At 42.8% G+C, this 18,224-nt stretch overlaps 2 protein-coding genes across 4 annotated transcripts; both read left to right on the plus strand.

Annotated features, from left to right (window-relative positions):
- Positions 1-432: 432 nt before the first annotated feature.
- elovl8a (ELOVL fatty acid elongase 8a) lies at positions 433-4,519 on the plus strand (the record flags this gene model as incomplete). The annotated part of the gene is made up of 6 exons (XM_084006934.1): positions 433-633; positions 1,421-1,501; positions 1,607-1,663; positions 1,758-1,872; positions 1,996-2,123; positions 4,256-4,519. Coding segments are annotated over 6 exons (753 nt in total), but the record flags the coding sequence as incomplete, so codon positions are not given.
- A 2,859-nt stretch (positions 4,520-7,378) lies between these two features.
- On the plus strand, positions 7,379-18,066 carry LOC311012315 (gastrotropin-like). 3 transcript variants are annotated; one of them, XM_084007722.1, is made up of 6 exons: positions 7,379-7,517; positions 16,663-16,730; positions 16,888-17,085; positions 17,169-17,344; positions 17,458-17,547; positions 17,927-18,066. In XM_084007722.1, the coding sequence occupies exons 3-6, from the start codon at positions 17,019-17,021 to the stop codon at positions 17,975-17,977; spliced, it is 384 nt and encodes a 127-aa protein (XP_083863848.1). In that variant the 5' UTR covers positions 7,379-7,517; positions 16,663-16,730; positions 16,888-17,018; the 3' UTR covers positions 17,978-18,066. The 3 variants fall into 3 exon arrangements, with proteins under 3 accessions (XP_083863848.1, XP_083863847.1, XP_083863846.1); XM_084007721.1 differs by having other exon boundaries at positions 16,663-17,085; XM_084007720.1 differs by lacking the exon at positions 16,663-16,730 and having other exon boundaries at positions 7,397-7,517.
- The last annotated feature ends 158 nt before the right edge of the window (positions 18,067-18,224 follow it).

Raw genomic sequence — 18,224 nt, forward strand, 5'->3', positions numbered from 1 at the left:
TGAGACCGGTCTCGAGACCAAGACCGGTCTCGAGAACTACAAGTCTACCTATTTAACATCCCATTATGGATTTGTGTCATTTGTGTCTCTTACCTTCTTACTGGCTCAGATTACGTTGGCAGGACAGACGTCTTGTTTCATTACTCCTGAATTTGTCTTTGACTGTAATTTATCATGAAAAAGCCACGTGTGCATACATTTAGGTGTCTGAAGTGCCTACCAACCCACAAACTGTGAAATAATATAAAAAAATACATTATTGTGTGTCCATTTATTGGTTTTCAGGCTCTCACGATGTGGCAGAAATTACAATCATTCTACCAAGGGATTCTGGGAAATGGAGGCAAGTCTTTATCTTTTACTTTTATCAATTCCTCTCATATTTCACTGATATAATTATATTCAAGTCAACAAAATCTTTGCTTGTACTTTTCTCTGCCTCCAGACAAGAGGACTGATGATTGGCTGCTGGTCTTCTCTCCTGTGCCAATCAGCCTCATCTTCCTGTGCTACCTCATCATCATATGGGCGGGGCCAAAGCTGATGGAGAAGAGGCAGCCGGTCAATCTCAAAGCCGTCCTGATAGTGTACAACTTTGCCATGGTCTGCCTGTCTGCATACATGTTCTATGAGGTACTAACTGTGATGCTTGTGGAGCTAAAATACGATGTAATTAGATGTAAATCCTTTGGTGTTCCCATTGTTCTTTAAAATCCTCAGTGAAACGGACGTTAGAGCGTCTTCAGCTTCTGTACGACGGTCTGCAACCATCCATGTACGCGGCATGCAAAACAACATGTTCACTCACAATCATAACGTAGACAAGGAGGCGGCCATCTTTATGAAAACATCCACATTTGAGTTGAAATCATTCAAATTCCACGAATCGCGTCCATCAGCAATCAACATAATTCTGCAAAGAAGACAACAAGTATGATATAAATAGACATTTATCACATTTTTGCATGTATTGTTAAGCAGATGCAACAATAACATCCCTTTATCCCTTTCACAGTTTGTTAGCAGTTCATGAAAATGAAATATAACATTTTGATCACCTAACAATGTCTTATTCAGTGTTCGGTTGTATTTTGCTTCACCCTCTCGTGTCACTTCTAGTGGCAAACATTTTTAAAAATGAGATGGCGATGGTGAAAAACCAAGATGATGTTCGTCAGAATGGAGAAACTCCAGGATTCAAACCACAGATTACATAGTCTATGGTCAGAAGACAAGTCTGAATGTTAATCTGTCTACTGGATGTGGAAACAGGCAACTGTTATCGATAACAATCAACAATAAAAGTTGATACTATGGTGTCAGTATTGTGTTCACTGCTTGTTTATGTTAAATACTCTGATATGTATATATACCAGAGTATTTATGTTCCCTGTCCAGTGAGTCTTCTGTCTGTTTCCAGTTTGCAGCCTCTTCCTGGTTGGCCCGATACAGCCTGCTGTGCCAGCCGGTCGACTACAGCGACAGCCCGCTGGCCATGAGGGTGAATCCTTGTCACCACAATCTCTGGAATATGTTTCATGCATCCATACGGACACGTTTTGGTGGTTCATAATATAACAAAATAAAAATACATCTGTGTCTCCAGATGGCCAGAGTGTGCTGGTGGTTCTACATCTCCAAAGTCATAGAGCTCAGCGACACTGTGAGTATGAAACCTTTCAAACATGCATGCATTTCCATATTCAAACACGCGAGACCTCACAGCATGCCCGCCTTTTTGCGTGTGTTTGTTTCAGATGTTTTTCATCCTGAGGAAGAAGAACAATCAGCTGACCTTCCTCCACGTCTACCATCACGCCACCATGATCTTCAACTGGTGGGCCGGGGTCAAATATGTAGCTGGTGGCCAGTGTGAGTATTTACACGCCAGCCCACCAGCACCGTCTCGCAGAAAGGTCAAGTGAAACAGAGCACGCGGTTTTAGACCCACGTGCTCGAGGGCACAGTGTGTTAACGCTCTTCCTCCGTCCACAGCCTTCCTGATCGGCCTGATCAACTCCCTGGTCCACGTGGTGATGTATCTGTACTACGGCCTGGCCGCTCTGGGACCCAGCGTTTCCAAACACCTCTGGTGGAAGCGCTACCTCACCTCCCTGCAGCTAGTCAGTATCTGCCTGTGTGTGTGTGTGTGTGTGTACATTCACTTTGCCTCTACTTTCCTTCTCTTTTCCATTCTTTGTCTATTTTCATTACGTTTGAAACCGTTGTCTAACTAAAGGAAACACACGACGACGCACCATTCGCCACTGATATCGTTCATACTTCACAATTATTTTCATGCAGTCACATACTGGGGAATTGTGTTGATAAATATGAGTGGACAGTGAAAATGTTTCACTTTATTTGTATTTATTTATTGGCAGCATGTTACAGTAAAGAAAAAAAAAAGAAAATTAAAGGAAAAGGAAATATAATTCTCATAATCAACATTAATAAATATTAAATGTCTGAAAAGGAGGGAAAATAGATCCGAGTCTGGTTGTCTAAACGAGGTCACGTTCGTGTGGGCAGGAAAAGACGAGGACGTCATATCTTTCTGGACTTTTCGACCGCAGCCTTTACCTGAGGGAATTACCCACAAATCAGCGAGCCTGGAGGACGTTCAGATCAGGCTGTAAAACCATTTACCAAGCTGACGTCAGTGAGGTCCCTGCAGGGTTCAGGGTTTAAAGCATCAGGGGGGACATTGGGAGTGGACCCAGGAGGACCACCAGACCCCGGTAGTTACACCTGTAGCAGGGAGACAATTAGGCATCTTTGAATGCATTGGCAAATCTTTCCCTCTATGTATCTCTATGTATAAACTTTATCGGGTATATTCTTCCAAATAACGTGACCGCTGTAAGCATGTAAGCATGTAAGCAACACGAGGCCTCCTGCTTGGTTTGGTCTTTCTTCTGATTGGCTGTTGGCGTAACTAGACGGATTAACTAACAACAGGACCATCTGGTTTCTACTTATAGCGTTGATGAAGAGACAATGCATCCTGTAGGCTGCAGCATATATAGGTCAGTACGGTGGCCGACCGCCATGATGTAAGAATAATTGTGCTGACCTTCCAAGTGAACCCACACACACACACACACACACACACACACACACACACACACACACACACACACACACACACACACACACACACACACACACACACACACACATTCATTAACAGTTGGCTGGTGAACTGAAGCTGAGATAGATGAGTTGATTGGGGAGATTGGAGATTATATTTCTTTGTCTGTGTGTGCGTGTGTGTGTGTGTGTGTGTGTATATGTGTGTGTGTGTGTGTGGGGGGGGGTGGGGGTAATTATTAATTACATTGGAAGGGGAGGTGTGTGTGGAACGGGGTGGATGGATGGATGCGCAACGTCCATAATGTTCATTCATACACATGATTTCTGCCTGATTACTTTAGTGGCTCTATGAAGCACACACACACACACACACACACACACACACACACACACACACACACACACGCACGCACGCACACACACACACACACACACACACACACACACACACACACACACACACACACACACACACACGCTGACGTCTTTGCGAGACTCTACCTGCAGGGCCGCATACAACAACAGGCTAATTGTCCACCATTGGCTCCAGGAACTTACATATTTATAAATACTTTATATTTGACGATATAAAGTCACGACTTCATGAATGACTAGAATTCAAGGCTGCCAACTTTTCAAAAAAGTTTTAGAAAACTAACTTTGGATTTCGCAGGGTCACGGGTCAAGGTCTTCCTGAACAGGATTACAACGTTTTTCTATGTGTTACAATGTGCCGTTGTGAACAGGATAACATTTTCAGCAAAACTCCAAAGGAAGGAACTGTGACAGTTTAAAAAAGAGGACATTTTCAATGCGTTACGTCATCGTCTCAAAGGACTCTCCTTGTGCATGAATGTCGGGAACATTTTCAGAATTATTTTGGTCTTATTTGGTTTATATGACCATCACCTTGGGGTCCTTCCTCTGTCTCAAACTCAAAATCCAATTTGCTTAACTGGCATGACAATAGACATTTTTTTGCACAAGTTGAAATATATTGAACGTTAAAAAAGTCTTTCACAGTTTCTGGTCATTGGTTTTGTCTCACTCTTTCCTTCTCCTGTCTGTCTGTCTGTCTGTCTGTCTGTCTGCCTGTCTGTCTGTCTGTCTGTCTGTCTGTCTGTCTGTCTGTCTGTCTGTCTGTCTGTCTGTCTCCCAGCTCCAGTTTTTCATAGTTACCATCCACACCACCTACAACCTGTTTGCCGACTGTGACTTCCCCGACTCCATGAACGTGGTTGTGTGTGCCTACTCTCTCAGCCTCATCGCCCTCTTCAGTAACTTCTACTGCCAAAGCTACCTCGCCGAGAAGAAGACCAAGAAGACGTAGGCGGAGAGACGGAGAGACGGAGAGACGGAGAGACGGAGATGTGGAGATATGAGAGAGGTGCTTATGATCTGGAAAGAAACCTCTGCTTGTTTGTTATGTTGATGACTTGGTTTCTTATATGTGCAAATAAATTCACGTGTGTGAGAGCTATTTTTGTGTGTATGTGTGAGATGTTTACTACACTTACGAGGGTCTTTCATTCTTCTCTCACACCCATTGGCTGGCAGTCACAGCCAATCACGGGCTGGCAGCCTTTAAATATGCATCCATCAAGAGAGAGTCTTGTATGTCAGGAAAAAATATGGATGGTTCTGTGTTGGTCCACTGTAAAGGGGCGTGACTTCCTTATCCCCCCCCCTTGTTTTCCCCCTTTAATCCCCTCACCAATGTGGAAACCACAGCCCACTACCCACAACCCCCCTGGTTCCATCTGTCACCATGTAGAAGTTATTAGGCTCGTTCGAGATGAACCGCGCCTCGCCTGGAAAGTAGACGAGCAGCAGGAGGCGGAGCCTAAACCTGCACTCCAGTCAGACAGTTTCCATCAGCCTTTGAAGATTTGACAGGAAGTCATAGAAAAAGTTACATCCTTTTAGACGCGATCTGTAGGCTATCTGTAGTTTGCGACCACATTTGCATTTTTTTACATTTGTTCATCAAATGTGAAAATTGGGGTTATGGTTATGGTTGGGGTTAGGGTTATATCTTTAACATTTATCTCCAGCAGCATGTTGCTTTTGACTGTGCTCTGTTTTCAAACTAAAGTAATTAATCTAAATTCCAGAAGCTGCAACAATTCAGAGAATCCCTCCTTTACATGCAATCAACATAAATACATTCAAATCAACTCACAGATAAAACAAAAGACTGTTTTATTACTTGACAAAATGAAAACACTCCGACAGAAGGTGGAGTTACATGCCAGCCAGGACAATGGTGCATTCATGACTGACTGCAGGATTAAACCACAACCCCTGTGACACTTGAAAAGGCCACGTAGACATTTTTGTCCACAGTGGATGCTTTTGAATGTTACAGCAGAATAAACACAGGTGTAACTAATAACATGGATGATGACAGCGTGTCATTAACGTCCTTCAGCTCCGGGGGTTCTGTGTGGGGCCGATAGTTCATATTAAAAAGGTTTGATGGTGAGCAGTGAAAAGGTTTTACCGCAGGACTGCAATTTAAAACAATTATGAATGATCAGTCCGTCATAAGCACAGAACTTAGACCAGTGAACCAAATGTCATGGTCTCTGGTGGAATGGACCTTTTATCCCTCCGTCCTACAATCAGATAAGCTCCTGTTTGGGGAAGCCAAACAAACTGCATCTGGACTAAGTTCAGAAGCCATTTTGTATGAGTCATTATAATGGCTGATTTCTTGGTTGTGTATTTGTTGAAGGAATCATTTTCAAAGGTGGAAAACAGCAATACAATATAAAGCTCCAACCCAGTTTTTTTTTTACTCTGAAGGGCTTGTAAGATGCCAAAACAATTACCATGGTAACACTCGTGGTGTCCTCTGAGTTCACTGCTATGATCTATCCCAAGACCGGATGAAATAAGGTGGACATAGTCATCCATTGCCTTGAGTTCGGCTTTCTGGCCCGTTGCCATGTTGGTTTTTGGCTGTAGCCATCTTGTTTTCTTGCAACCAGAGCTTAAGACAAAAATGTGTTCTTTGGTGGTCCATTTGACTCTAAATGGACCATCATTTACGAAATTAACATCATGATGGATTGAAGAAGACGTAAAATCAAGACCATAAACTCATGTTTACTGAGATAATGAATCAAGAGAGAAGTAGGTTCATTTTCTCATAGACTTTCATGCAATCAGACTTCTTTTTACAATCATATAGGAGTCGCCCCCTGATGGCCAGCAGAGACAAAGCAAGTTTAAGGCACTTCAGTTTTGGCTTCACTTTTCAGAAATGGATTGATTGTCGCCCTCTTTGTCTCCAAAGAGTTTTTGACCACTAGTCGTGCTGTGTGTGACAAAGGGAACCGGTTTTGTTTGCTTTCCATGAATGCACATGGTAAAGAGTGACGTTCATTCAGGATTCAAGGATTTAAACAATGCAGGTTTTAAAATAGGGAAGACGGTTCAACACAATCGTTCAGGGGAACTGATAGTTTGTTTGAATACATTCTTTTTTTTTACCACACATTTTGCCTACATTCTTTATGGACAGAAGTTCAAGTCTATGTAATGTCAGCATTTGGCAGGCTCTCTCTCTCTCTCTCTCTCTCTCTCTCTCTCTCTCTCTCTCTGTGTGTGTGTGTGTGTGTGTGCGCGTGTGAAAGAGAGAGAGTGAGTGCAATACATCATCCTATGGCCAGTACTAAAATAACACTGGGCACACTTGTGTGGCATTATAAGCCATATTTTGCTGCTGGCAAGTACTTAATCTCAACACAAACACACACACACACACACACACACACACACACACACACACACACTCACTGATTGCCAGCAGCCTTACATTTAGAGAGTGCCGTCCCTCGGCCTCACTGCAGGCAGCGCTCCAGGTTGATTACCACAGAGTGCCGTGCAGCTCGGGCATGACTGACTTTCTGGCACGCAGTCGCTTTGATCAACTCCTGATTTTGCGCCCAGATGACGGGATTCATCTCGAGTGTTTATTGACTTGACGGTGCTTTTGAGACGATGCCAGGCTCGTTGCAGGTGCCGCCTACATATTTTTCAGCAATTTTTAACTTGACGTGAATGAGGCCACCTTAATTAAATTATTGATAAAACACGAACAGACTTAATGTATCAGAGCGGTCTGCTGTAATGTACCTGAACCCGTGTTTCCTGAAATCTTGTTTGTGAATGACTTTGGGTCCGTCTCCTTGGTAACAGCGTTGTTTGGGCTGCGGTCAGCGAGAAGCACACGGTAATTAATAATCAGGTTAGAGGGAGAGGATACTGAAGCGCCCTCGAGGCTGCCGCCGCTAACTTCCCCCGGCTAGTGAGAGGGGACGGCGATGCATACACGAGGACGCACACGGACACGGGCATAATTATGGATGTCGAAAGAGGTTTTGGGAACAAGAGGCGGATAAGTGTGCTTGAAGGTGAGCCACTGGGTTGTTTCATACAATAAGGGTTAACAAGAGGCTGCAGTCATCTCACCGTGATGGGAGTGCACTCAACCTGGAGGCAAGCTAGCGGTAATCAGCCAGCCAACCAGCTGGTAACTAGTAGCTCCCTTTCAAGTGCGTGCTTGTTTGTGTAATTAACAAGGGTGAAGCTCCAAGTAGTGGCCAACGCAGACTCCTGGAGAAGACCCCCCCCCCCCTCTATTTCAGAACCTCAAGTGTAAATCACATTTGTTGGAAAACATCTATCAGTCACTTAGTCTGTGCGTGTCCACGCGTTTCTTTGTTTTCAACAAGAAAAGCCCCATCTGTTGGTGACAACGTGCCCATTTATTGTCAATGGGATGAACCCGGTGCCACCTGTATCTGTGTTATCAGAGAGTCATACGGGAGGTGTGCCATTTGTCTTGACGGGCTTAATTTGTGACTTTTATTGTTTGCCGTTGGGGTCACGCAATCACAGACGTGAAAGAGATTAGTTTCAGCGGGGCTCCAGCCCTCCAGGGTATTCCTTGATTTGATTCATATTTGCATGAAGCCGATCCTGTAAACATGCCCCTGTTGAAGCAAAAACTGATTTGTGGGGACGACAGCCGTGTTAGCGGAGTGGCACCAGGGTTGGCAGTGCCACATTAGTCCAGACTAAAATAACTCAAAATCAACTGCTTTAGAGTATAAAGTCACTTGGTGGTGTTGTTTTGTCTCTTTGAAGCTGTTTTGTATCTCTCTGTAGTAGCTTTGTATCTCATTGTTGTATACTTTTGTATCGCTTTGTGGTTGTTTTTCCCATTTTCACCGCCGTTTATGAGTCTCTTGGTGGACTTTTTCTGTTGCCTTGCAGCTTTTTTATTGTTTATTTCGTTTCTTTATCATCATTTTGATGACACGTGTCTCTTTGAGAAACATTTTGAAGTTGAAGGCTGATTTGGGCCCTTTGGCCTGTGCCCAGTAGGCCCTTTCATTAATCTACATGTGAGCAACAACCAGCACCAGTGAGAGATTTTATAATATTTGTGTGAATTTTCATGGCCTCTGAAGGTCTGACCATCATATATTATTTTAAAGTGACACTAAGCTACTGCAAAGAGACACAGAACAAGAGGCTAATCTACTATAATGTATGTGTGGGGCCTTTTTCCATGTCTGTGCTCAGAGGCTCATTGTGTCATAATGATGATGACACTGATGATGTCATTGTATGTAAAAATCTGACTTCTTGTTCCAGGATTAGACTCCCAAGCAGCCAGAATATAACACCAGGCATTACAGGTGTCTTCGTTGTTTGCAGCATATAAAGCAGGTCAAAATGAAAACGACTATCTTTGGCAGCACAGACCAAACATTACAGGACGTTTAAAAGTCTTCAACCAATCACTGAACCAATCACAGCAGCCTAAACTGTGATTCCCTTCTCTAATCACATCCATTCACAACTCAAAAGTACATCATTTGCTCCAAATTTTAAGCAGATATTCAGAGGACGAGTGTCACATATAAACAGATTTAGCATCAAACTTTTCTGCTGACTGCATCGTCCGATCTATAGGCTTCTAAAACAAAGTGGTTTATCTTGCCTCTGAAGCCTCTAACCTTGTATTGAACTTCATTTAGATTGATCCATTCAATCAAAAAACTCTGCTGATAAAAAAAAAAATGAATGATGATATCATATTGCGTCAGCTGCAGAGCAAGCTGGACGGATTAACCTTTGAGACCAAGTTAACTCTATTGGTCCATATTCTCAGTAATGAGGATTTTAGTTTAGCTGAATAGGTTTCGCACAAGAAGAATGTCAGTCGATAGAGAATGTGGTGGGAAAGACGAGGCCTCTTTCACACGTTCAGTGTGATGTTTATTTTTGCAGTGTGAACGTGGAAGATAGTCGAGGACACCATAAGGTCAATGTGACAAGTGTACGGTCCCTTTTGCACTTTTTCAGCGCTGCCGTAACGTTCAGGGACACTCGGTAGGTCACATTGGCGAAGTTCAAAATGCAGACGTCGTCTGGGACAGACCGGGCCGTTAAACCAGTCAAGGACAAGAGGAGGGACATCATGGAGGCCCCTGGAGGATCATGTGGGAATAACTTTAGCTTCACCTTATTGAGTCTCAACGTTTCTCCCTGATCCATAACCGTCAAGATTAGTTATGTTCGATGATAGCTACGGAAATTAAGTAAAAGTGAGTGTGTGGGGGGGGGGGGGGGGGCGTATACAGATCCTTAGTTAAAATGATTGGCTGTCTGAGCAGGAGTTTATTTCATTTCTATGCGTTCAGGACATAGACTGTCTACAAGAAGCCGCCATGTCATGATCCGTTGTGCACCACCCGTTTGAAGCTGCATTTAAGCACTGTGGCATGTCGCCATCTTGGTTTTCGGAGCCAGGAGTGACCATATTTGGACAGGAGGATGGAGCTAAGGAGGAGCATGGTCTAGACATCGATATTAGCACGTAGGTTGCTAGCAAGGTTCATCTATAATTCACGTAGGCTGTGATATTAATTTGTGACGATATATTTGGCTAGCTCAAAATTAGCACTTTGTGGTTCTTAGACAAGATTTCCTGGTAGCTTTGACTCGTCAATCACAAGGTAGCCATGCTCTCCAGCATACCCTGCTTCATTGTCGAGGCTTCATTTACTAAATTACCCACATAGCATGTTAGGAGAGCATAAAAAACGTGTTGTTTGCTTACACATTGGTGTAGGCTGTAGAAAGCCACCAACTAAATACAAAATAAAGTTTGAAGTATGCTTGCAGAGCAAAATCCATACGACACAACAGTGCATGTAATGTTTTCCATACTATTTGCCTAAATTGTCAGACAGATAAAACGAAAGAAAGAAGGAAGCCACCTACTCTCCTAGCTAGCATCTGTCTCGTTAGCTTATGGGATTTTTCTCACGGGCGTTCATTTCATCGGCCTCGTCTTTCTTTCTCTTTGTGTCGGAAACTCTCTCTTGAACGCCTTAAACTGTGTTTCTATCTGGCAGTTATCATCTCTTGATAATATATATCATGCAGATACAAAAGCAAACACAAACATTGCAGCTCCTGCTCTCACATGTTACAACCCTCTTTGTCCTCCGTGCAGCCCAGCGTGGCGTAAGCTTTCCCCTCTTTACATTATTTAAAGCACCGAGGTATTTCTCCCCCTTCTTCTCCTCTCCCCCTTTTACTCCCCCCCTTCGCTCTACTTGCCTTTCATCATTGACATCACTTCACCTTCCTCAGCGGCCTCCTCCTCATCTCCCCTCTCACCTGTACGTTTTCTTCTCCTCCCTCAACTCAACTTCACTTTTTTAATCCTCCTTTTCCTTCCCTTGCCTCCCTTCCCTCTCATCTTCCTCCCCCCCGTGCTAATCGCCCCTCCTATCACCCGCTCTTCACCCTCTGATGATTGCCGAGCACATTTCATTTGACATGAAGACAAAGGGCTGAGTACACATGTGGTTTCTCCGTGAGTCCTGTGTTATATGAAATATTAATGTAGGCATAATTTGGCTCCCTGGATGAGGCAGGGGCGGCGGGGGCTTTCTAATCACCAGTGGCTGCCGTTTCCTTCCCCAAAGGATGGCAAGGCTGTCAGGTCGGATTGAGTAACGGTGAAAGATAACAACAACAGAATGCTTACCGTTGGCGGCTCGCGTGGCCTATTTCTGTCTCCGTGTTTAATGGTTAGATTGGCTCATTGCCCGAGTTACTGAGGCGGCTCTGCCTGACAGGTTCTTCAAAGTTAAAGGTGCGCAGCCGTTTTTCAGCCGTCGTGGTCAAAATTAGTTGTGATCGACTGATTAAATTACCACAAACAAGCGGCAGCCTCACTTGCACACCGATGCTTTTTTCCCTGCGTGTTTCATGATTGCAATAAACCACTTTGCTGCAGAAAGGTTTCTACTTGTTCCTTTCCAGTTTTTGGATCATCACACGTCTGTTATAAGCAGCTTAAAACACATTTAGTATTACGTTTTACATGTTTCACTCCCGTCATTTGACGAGTCTTTGTCTTTGTTCAGACAAACATGTAAAATATTAATTTAGTTTTTTTTTTTTACGACCTTGTCTATCTGCGTCTGTAGATTTATCTTCAACTCACCAAAGGTGAGCATTAGATAATAGCCAATTTGTATATTTATAAATACAAATTTCAGCAAACAACTGTCATAATTGAAGTTTCACGGTGAAATGTATTTTTTGCACCCCATTCACCTTGAGCACATATCTTTAAAAGGCTGTTTTTGCACCAGAAATCTCCACTTCAGGAGCACTTACATCCACCAAACCTTCCACTTCCATTCCCATCTGTATTCTGAAGGTTTCCACAGAAGGGTTTGATCATATATCATTCATAGCCTGATTTATAGAACATTTTCATCCTAAAAACAGTGAAAATGCATTTTTAAAATGGGTTTAGACTGTATTTTTGGGTGATATAAAAAGATATCAACAAAATGAAACAAGAATTTTGAACCTGGCTTTAATTAAGGCCGAGATATCTGTTGTGGAAAATCCTGCAAAATGTGCACATATTTAAGAAGACAATTACACATTTTAACATACAATATCAGAAAAAGCTAAATATGACACTTCCATACACCAACCAATTGCAATCATTGCACATAAAACTCCTCCGATCCTGTTTCACTCAACTTCCCTTAGTTCAACAAGGTCTCTCTCTCTCTCTCTCTCTCTCTCTCTCTCTCTCTCCCTCTCTTAAAGCATGTTTTTGTGCTGCGGGTTTACTCCGTCACCTGCAGACCGTTCTCTCTTTAATTTAGCGATTCGTTTTTAGGAATTCTCTGAGGCTGATATCGTGTTGGCTCATGCAAAGCTGCTTCTTTCACACCGTTTAACCACGTGTTCATCTTGCACATAGCGCAACATTTTGGCATCAAAGCCAAGCATGCACACACACACACACACACACACACACACACACTCACACACACACACACTTTCCCATGGGAACCAGCTTTTTGCGCCCTCTCTTTCACTATCTACACACTCGCTCACACATACGAACGCACGGTGACACCAACCCCCCGCACACAGACAAGATCACTATTTGTCTTTCACATGTTTAATTCTCTATGTATCATTTTTGTTCTCTTTCACACACACACACACACACGCACACGCATATAAACACACCCACATGGGCTACAGTTGCATCACTTGTGAATTACCATGCCGTTCCGCGTTATTAAACATGACACTCGGCCCAGATAATGGAGCCTTTCTTCATCTCAATTTGGAAGGCTAATCTTATTGCTTTGATTAGCAGCAGCTTCATTTGCATATCAAGGCCTCCCCTCCTTTAATTCCTCCATCGCAAATCCCCTCTTTATAGCTGTAGATAAAAGGAATCTATCTATATGTATCTTTCTTTAGAATCTTTTCTTCCTCCCCCCTCTCTTCCCTCTCTTCTCTTCTTCATTAACTCCCTGTTCGTTTGTTCATATTCTTGTTTTTTCTTCTTTCTTTTTTTCTCGTAGTCATCGTCAGCTCAGCTCAGTCGTCTTGTTCTCTCTCACTTTTCACACACACACACACACACACACACACACACACACACACACACACACACACACACACACACACACACACACACACATATGCGGAAAGATGGCGATCATGAAGCAAGAAGAGAGGCGAGAGCAACGCATGACTTCATCGGGATGCGGTTGGGTATTGGCTAATGTTCTGGTTACTTATTGTCCCGAGGGATTCATCAGAGAAGAAAAAAAGGAAGGGAAAGTTGCAGCAAAAGTTTAAATTACAGCCTGCTATTAAAGTGTAACCACGAGTTTACGACTCCCACAATAAACTACAACTACTGTACTTTGCTCTCTATTCACTGCTGCCGATGGTTAGATTTTGTTTGACCTTGAGAATCCAAATTGAGGACATTCTGCTAAAAAATCGAACTGTGGCGGCCTTGACAAGTGCATCACTGTTTCTGACACTTCATCTAGATCTGTCTACTTAGCTGGACTAAACACTACGAGATGGTCATTCTCATCATTCAGAAGATTAATATGGATTAATATAATATTAGACTATAATCTCCAGCAGTAAATGAAAAGGTAGTAACCTCCGTGTGGCGATCGTCTTACTGGAAGATCGACAATCGCTGCCAAGCGAAAGTCATTCGCTCTCTCTGAAAAGCATTAATGCGTCTCCATATGATGGATATTATATTCGTCATGAAGGCTTCCTCTGTTGCGTTCAAATGCACGTCTAAGACGATGTGGAGATCCGGGCATCTGGTTAAAATAAAACAAACCAGAGCACTTAGCATCTTCTCAACAGTATCTATAATATATTTGTGGTGCCTCGCATCATAATCCCAAACTTAAAAGCTACAAACTGCATCTCTTTGACATCAAACGGTGGCATAAATAAATAAGATATAACGGTGCAGCGAGCAGTTAAAAACAACAATAGAGAAAAAGGAAATGTGGAGCTAAACAGAGCCCATTAAAAACACAAAGTATCATTATTCATGTATTCAATTTATAGGTTTTACTGAATGTTTTAATGCGTTTGTTGTTATATTTGACGATCTGATACCAAGTAACGCCAGGACATTGATATGGATACTTTTTTATTATTTAAAGCTGCTGTCATGTCAATGTAAGAATGTTTATTTTTGAGTGATTTCCCAACTTCATAAAAAGTAGCAATACCAGTGTATGAAAACTGCCGTGTAAAATACATCCATACTAAATACACAAGACGTGTAAAAGTGCATCAAAATACAGTAAACATTATGCAGAATGAGCAGAATAATAATTATACACTGTTGCCCATAAAGTTGGAATATTTCGTTATCAGACACAAACGCTGTGTTTATTCCTATTTAAATGCATCAGTAATGACTGTTGTCCAGGTGCAATGATTACATTATGCATAACATTTGTTTGGCGCTTTAAAAGACAAGACATTTGCAAATTATTCAAACTTTATGGGCGATTCCACTCTGGAACCTGGTTTCAAAAACTTTTGTTTTGCAGCAACCAAAATGCCGTCGCCGTGGAAACGAACGGCCAGAAAGTAAAAATACTGTTGTTGAAAACGTCGCGTAAATGGCCCCTTAAATAAAGCAAATTTGCATAACAAATGTAATAAAGTAGCTTGAATTTCATGGTGCATCGTGAGGAATATTCCGGAGGGTCGAATGCGAGTATTAAAGGTCAATCTGAGTCCGGCGGCGGGTCACGTTGTAGTGAGCCGTTAAAACGTGGCGGGATGTTAAATGTGATGAGAGAAGTGTGTTTTCCTTTAACTGCAGAGAGAGAGACAGAGAGAGAGAGAGAGAGAGAGAGAGAGAGAGAGAGAGAGAGAGAGAGAGAGAGATAGTGGGTCTCTTTTATAGGATGTTGGCCAATATGATGTTTTATGTTTCTATGAAAAGCTCCAAGGCCACGTTGACTCTTCATGGTTTAGAAACACTGTTGACAGAATTACAGGATAATGTCGCTCCAACAAGCTGGCGGCTGGAAATTGTCCATTAAGGTGACTTCAGCGCCGCAGCACCTCGGGGGCTTTAGATTCTCACAGAGTGTAAATAGGTAAAAAGCTTTTGATGCTGCACTTCATTTCCATCTCACAGTGCAGCTCTGAAAGGAAAAGCTCCTCTAGTTTTCTTTATAAAAGAATTCTATTTGCTGCCATGCATTCGCTTTCACTTAATTATCTGTGGGAGATAATACCTCTATAGATGTTGGGTTATCCATTTAAGTTAATCACATTAAAAAACACTTTAGCTCTAATGATATTAGCACAGAAAAGAGACACTTTTCACATTCAGAACTGGACCATTCCAAGGTGACTTTTTAATTAAAATGTAAGATTGTTGGCACGACTGATTTATACATCAATGCAAAATATGACCGTCAGCTTTTTGTTGTTGTTGATGTCATACAAATAACATACTTTTTTTTCTCTTCTCCTTTCCTTTGTTTGAATTTTACTTCTAGTGTTGTTTATTTAGGTGAGACATCCTAATAACCCTTTTTTTATCACCTGCACAATCAGTTTTAATCTGTTAAAATCTAAATTATAAATCAAAAACACAAAAACAGATACATGTCAGTTTAAGCATCATGTAATAAAGATGAATACAGCAGTAGTAAATGACCCTCCTTCTCAAATATGACCTCAGTGAACATTGTAAACATGAGTTTATGGTCTCAATCTTTAGTTTCACGTCTTCTTCAATCCAGCATGATGTTCATTTAGTACATTATGGTCCATTTAGACCAACAATGAAGGTGTTATGTGTTATTCCTCTGTGCCATAGAGCTAAAAACACATCTATCAGCCACACTGTTAAACTGGGTGACATGTCCCTTCATCCTGAAGAACATGGGAACTGTAGTCCACTCCACTTACAGCAACTTGGTGCCTGAAATCTTTGCCGTTGAACCAAATCTGCTGCCAAACGGAGTCCTCGACGAATGCTCCTGTTTGAGTAACGCTGGACTAAAAGCTCCGATGCCCAGGTGCTTTGGGAAATCTCTTTGAACAAAATGAAAGTGTGTATTTAAAGATTTATGTCTTCGGGAGGAACAAATGGGGCTGAGTGCCACAGACAGTATTTACACTGACACATTGTTGGTTTTCATTTCCCCCCGATCACTGAAGATAAACATAGATGATACAGCGGTCCTTATTCTTTAAACACTATTTTATTTAGGAAGGTTGTGGAAATAGATTTTGCCAGACAGGGCAACACATTTCCTTAATGAAGACGATGATATTTTACTTTAATAGTGCACATTTCCTTAAAAGATTTGCAATTGATTTCATAAAAAATTAAAGAAAACCATACACACAATGAGCCCAGAGGCTTTTTTTGGGATTCAAAGGGTTTTTTTTTTGTGGTGATTATTTATAATGCAGCCTTGGATTCAGTTTTTATAACGACAAAATAATGATGTGTATCTCCCCACACAAACTGTATACCACGTTTGATCTCCGTTGAATGAAGACTTTGAACGAGTACACGATGATCTCTCTTTACGGATCAGACCAATCCACAATGTAAGATAATAAACCACTTAAAAACCAAGGGGATTATGTTTTCAAACAAAGCCTTTTTTATTTGATTTTCAGACTTGTGCGGCAGTAAAAGTGAAGGGTGTGGCCATAAAACCATTGCGGGAGAGTTCGTTGACCTGGAGGTGAGCCCCCGGCTCGGCGCTGATGAGCAGTCAGCGTTTTACTCACTGCCTGGGAACTCCATAAACGCCCGTTCACGCAGGTTATTGCCCTCCTCCTCGTAGCCTATTGTAGTCATCATATTCTGCCATAATTGCACTCTTGTGTCATCGCATGCAGATGAGGGGAGGTGGCGAGATACGGTATATATAAACGGGGAACAGTCTCGCTCCTCCGTACCTTGCTCTTCACCTCAGCTTGCCTCAGCATCTCTGCTCTCACGCCTCCACACGCCAAAAACCACCACCGTCATGGCCTTCGCCGGAAAATGGGAAACCGAGAGCCAGGAGGGATACGACGCCTTCTGCAAGCTGCTCAGTGAGAACAAGACCTGTAATTACATTCAGTACTTCCCTTCTCCTATCCTACCAGCTCACATACCTCTCCTTTCTCCTCTCTAGGTATCCCCGACGACGTCATTGAGAAGGGCCGCGACTACAAGCTGATCACGGAGGTCACGCAGGCCGGCGACGACTTCTCCTGGACCCAGGTCTACCCCACGAACGCCACGGTCACCAACAAGTTCACCATCGGCAAGGAGTGCGACATGGAGACCATCGGCGGCAAGAAATTCAAGGTAAGAATCTTTAAAACATCACTGGGTCTAAAAAAGGTCCTCAGCAGCGAAGGGGAAGGCAGGACTGGATGTAACCGCGGCTCGCCGGCTGATTCTAACCTTCGTGTTTTCAGGCCACGGTGCAAATGGAGGGAGGCAAGCTGAGCGTGACTTTCCCCAAATACCACCACACCTCCGAGATCAGCGGAGGCAAGCTCATCGAGGTAAACACACTCGCTTAATGCCTTTTTAGCGCCGAACAAGCTAGAGTGGTGACAAGACAGTTATTATACTCAGCACGCAGCAGAGGGGGCATCAGCGGCATTACCGGTACATTTCTGCAGCCGGGCACGCTAACGAGATACTCAAGTGCATCTTAACAGCAATTCTGTCTCACGTTTAGACCCTTAGAACCGGAGGTCATTCACCAGGTTCCAGCTTCCAGTTTCTATTTGATTTGATTTGAAATACGGAGAATTATTAGCAGTGAAACTGTTCTGGGAAATAGCACTCTCTCTTTTTGATGATGTTATCGAAAATATAAGGCTGTAACAAACATGCACCTTGCTTTAATAACCCACCACTTTGTCCGTCTCCCTCTAGACCTCCAAAGCCGGCTCTGTAGTGCTGAAGAGAACCAGCAAGAAGATCTAACTGCTGACCGACCTCTGACCCCTCTAAACAGTTACAACGGAGACCTCAGCTACCACTCGCAATGAATAAACAAAGAACATGATGCAAACATGAACCTGTGTTTTTGTCAGGGTGTGTGTGTGTGTGTGTGTGTGTGTGTGTGTGTGTGAATCCTATTGCAGAACCAGACATTTAAAGATAATGTGTGATTCTTTTAAGACATAAACCCACAGCTTCTTTTGAAATGTGAGAGTTTTTGTGCCGGAGT

The sequence above is a fragment of the Eutrigla gurnardus genome (assembly GCF_963514095.1).
Source record: "Eutrigla gurnardus genome assembly, chromosome: 4".
Classification (NCBI taxonomy): Eukaryota; Metazoa; Chordata; class Actinopteri; order Perciformes; family Triglidae; genus Eutrigla; species Eutrigla gurnardus.